The sequence below is a fragment of the Macrotis lagotis genome, chromosome 5 (genome assembly GCF_037893015.1).
Source record: "Macrotis lagotis isolate mMagLag1 chromosome 5, bilby.v1.9.chrom.fasta, whole genome shotgun sequence".
Lineage (NCBI taxonomy): Eukaryota > Metazoa > Chordata > Mammalia > Peramelemorphia > Peramelidae > Macrotis > Macrotis lagotis.
In genome coordinates, this window is record NC_133662.1 from 13,543,957 (window position 1) to 13,547,586 (window position 3,630).

The window sequence follows — 3,630 nt, forward strand, 5'->3', positions numbered from 1 at the left end:
ACGCTTCTTGGGGCTGCACGGCTGGCTGCCGAGCTTGATTGTATTGATTGCATCTGTAATGAGATGATATGCTCTCTGGAGTGGCTGTTGTAAATACCTTGGCTACTGACAATGAAAGGAGAAGATTTCTGTTAAGAAGCAGAAACTAGTTTTCAGGTATCACCAAGGTCTCTGGAGAGGGGAGTCACCACTACAAGCATCATCCCCTACATGGTTCCTTGCTCCAACACCCCCAGACCCTGCCAGATGTGAAATACCATTTATCCTTTGGTATCCTTTGGAAACACCAAACCCTTCGGCTTACAGTCTCACCCTCAATTCTAAGGGAGCTCTGATTCTGAGAGTGCAAGAGATTTGGGGTTTGTTTTGCTTCCATCCTCAATTAGTAGCCCCCTGCTACCAAGGTTTCCTTTTGTAGCTCAGTTCTCCACCATCCACTTGAGAACAGGGAGAGAAGATGTAGCCTTTTACTTTTTTTCTTCTCTTAAATACTATTCCCCTTCTAGGTGTTTTGGACCACATATGCTACAAAATTTCTCCATTGAAGTCGTCTGATGTCTCATCAATCAATGACCATTTATAAAGCTTCTACTATGTGTTAGATAGTAAGGGTATAAAGAAAAAGAAACAACCCCTACTGTCAAGGAACTTATTATTATTACCAGGAGAATCCCATGATAGATATGTATATGATATATGTGTATACCTATATACAGGTGCATAAATATATATACATATATATATATATATATGTATATATATATATGGGGGAGGAAGGAAGGAGGGACAGAGAGAATTAACATTTTGCTAGGCACTGTGTTAAGCACTACACACACACACACACACACACACACACATGCACACATAGGATACACATACACATATAAAACAAAAACTAGAACTATTTATTTGACTAGAAAAGTTAAATCGGAACATTTCAGGGGCGGCTAAGTGGCGTAGTGGATAGAGCACCAACCTAGAGTCAGGAGTACCTGAGTTCAAATCCAACCTCAGATATTTAATAATTACCTAGCTGTGTGGCCTGGGGCAAGCCACTTAACCCCACTTGCCTTGCAAAATCCTAAAAAAAAAACCCAAAACATTTCATAAAATCATAAGGAAATGATACGAAATTTTGCTGTGCCACCACTGATATCACCTAAATCTCATTTGTTTAATGAGACTTCTGTTTTGACGATAAATTTGATAAAAATATCATGAACAAATCCTATAATGCTCCATATTAATTGCTCCACCAAATTACATTTACATAGATCAGTTACCCAAATGGAGAGTCATTTAGATTACTAAATGTCTTATCTGCTTTCACATTAAGGCCTTCACAATTGAATTCTGAAATTATATTTTTAAATGTTTTACAATATAGAAAATTTTTAATTTTTCAACTCGCCACCAAAATTTTGGCAAAGAATAAATGTTGCTTCTCCTATTAGAATGTAAGCATCTTAGGAGTAGGGCATTTTTCATTTTTACATTTTTATCATCAATGCCCAGCACAGTAGGACCTGGCACTTAGTAGGTCCTTGATATTTACTGGCAAATGATCATTTCATTTCAAAAATATCATTAAAAGAACTAGATCATTTTTCTCACCTTTTTAAGTGTTGCCACTTGATGCTAAAACTTTGAAGATGATGTTTGTAAAGCACTTAATACAGTAGGGTCTAGCACTTAATAAATCCTTCTCCCTCCCTTTTGCTCCAATTAACATTCTTTTCTAATCAGAAAGCAAACATTCACATTAAATATGGGAAACCAGAATTTGAATAGATGGGAATAAACAAAGATGAATGAAAAGAAATCAAGACTGACAGAGCGGTCTCCCTGTCCTTCTCGCCGCGCCGTCTTTGGGGCTCGCGGGCTGAGGTGCCCTCGCGGAGCTGGGCCCCGACCCCCGGCGGCCGAGCGCCCCCCGCCCCGCCTCCGGCCTTCATTCGTGTCCCGGGCCGCGCGGCCGGGCTGTGGCGCCCCCCAGGCCCCCCATGGAGGACTACCGCCGCCTCTCCGACCAGGAGCTGATCCAGATGCTCCAACTCTACAGCATCCCCCACGCGCCCGTCGTGGGTACGACCCGCAAACTCTATGAGAAGAAAATCTACGAATATGAAAGCCAGAGAACCAAGCTGAACCCCGGGCCTAGCTGCTCTTCATACCAGTATACAGCAGTCGTCGAAGCTGAAGCTCCAACAGAAAAGGAGAAAGAGGACGACTATGACAATTACTACGAAGAGAGTTATTCAACCACCAAGACGTATGGGGACGCTGATACTTCTACCATGCCAGTAGCCACGGCCAGGAGCAGCTTCCAGGAGCCCCTATCCAGGACAAACTACAGCAGTGACAGTGCCAGGACATCCACCTACCACCGGCGCCCCTGGATGAGAGAGAATATCATCTACCCCCTCAGAGCAGGAGGAGAACATGGCCAGTGACCAGGACTACTTCCACCCGGACGACAAGACCTACCAAAGTCTTTCTCACTATGGAGCCATCCCCAAATCAAACCGTGACTTGGTCTTCTCTTCCAGCCCAGTTGTTTCTTCTACTTTTTCAGCTTCTACCCCAGTTCCCTTGACCACCTCAAGCTTCAGTTGGCATTCCCTCCCTCCCAAGGTGGCAGCCCGCCAGGCCATTAGACCCGAGCAAAGTGCTAGGGCTGATCTCAGAATGAATGACAGAATGGTGCCCCTTTGGATCCAGTTCCTTCTCTTCATTGGGTTTGCCCTATTTCTGGCCTTCTACTATTTCATGCAGGCCGATAACGACAACCCCTTCCATCTCAGCACTAAGAGGCACTTCTGGGCCCTGGGTGGAGGAGGCAGAATCCCCCCCCCCCCCATTTTGACCTTCTCTGCCTCTCACCCTTGTTTTCTAGCCTCACTTCTGGGATGAATTGGGCAGGGGGTACAGGGATATCTTCCTATTTTTGTTTGCTAGAGGTCCAGGGGAGAGCACCTCTGTGGCCCAGTTAGTTTCTCCAGGTTCTACCTATAGTGCCTTGTTGTTTGGCTGCATTATAAGCCTTTTATTGGTTTTGTTGTTTAATTAAATGTTTCTAGAAAAAGAATTGCCCTCCCCACCCCACCACCATCAGCTTTGGGCAGACATGTGGGGGCAAGGGGGTGGTTTTCTATGAACACTGTCCTTGAACAAAACAGTGCTCCAGCCCCTAGCCTAGCTCTCCGAGACTTCCCAGGGGAACTCACTCCTGAGATCAAGGGGACTGGGGTCCAAACACCATCGTGTTCTGGAGGACCTCACTTCTTGACACCTCTCTTAGCGTCTTAACTACTCCATGTCACCTGATATGCCTTCTCCTGTTCCAGTGATGCCATTGTTCCACCTGTATCCCTGCCTTCCAGCTGAGGGCAAGGCCACTGACCCTCCCCTTGGGCCTCAGACTTGCTGGAGAAGTGAGACTGAACCCACAGTGCCAACTATCTTGCCTTTGAATTTATTCTCATATCCTTCATGAATAAAAGGATTTGTTTATTTAAAAAAAAAAAAAGACTGACAGAGCATGCCCCAATAGTATAAAGAAGTATTCCTCCATTAGTGGTGGTGCTTGTTTAACTCCAGGGCCTAGACTTTCTTTTTGTAAGCTTTTAA

General features: G+C 44.8%; 1 protein-coding gene across 1 annotated transcript; it reads left to right on the plus strand.

The window, feature by feature from the left end:
* The first annotated feature begins 1,994 nt into the window (after positions 1-1,994).
* On the plus strand, positions 1,995-3,204 carry LOC141489621 (emerin-like). Its single transcript, XM_074190153.1, is given in 2 exon segments — positions 1,995-2,426; positions 2,428-3,204. Coding segments are annotated over 2 exon segments (909 nt in total). The 5' UTR covers positions 1,995-2,003; the 3' UTR covers positions 2,914-3,204.
* The last annotated feature ends 426 nt before the right edge of the window (positions 3,205-3,630 follow it).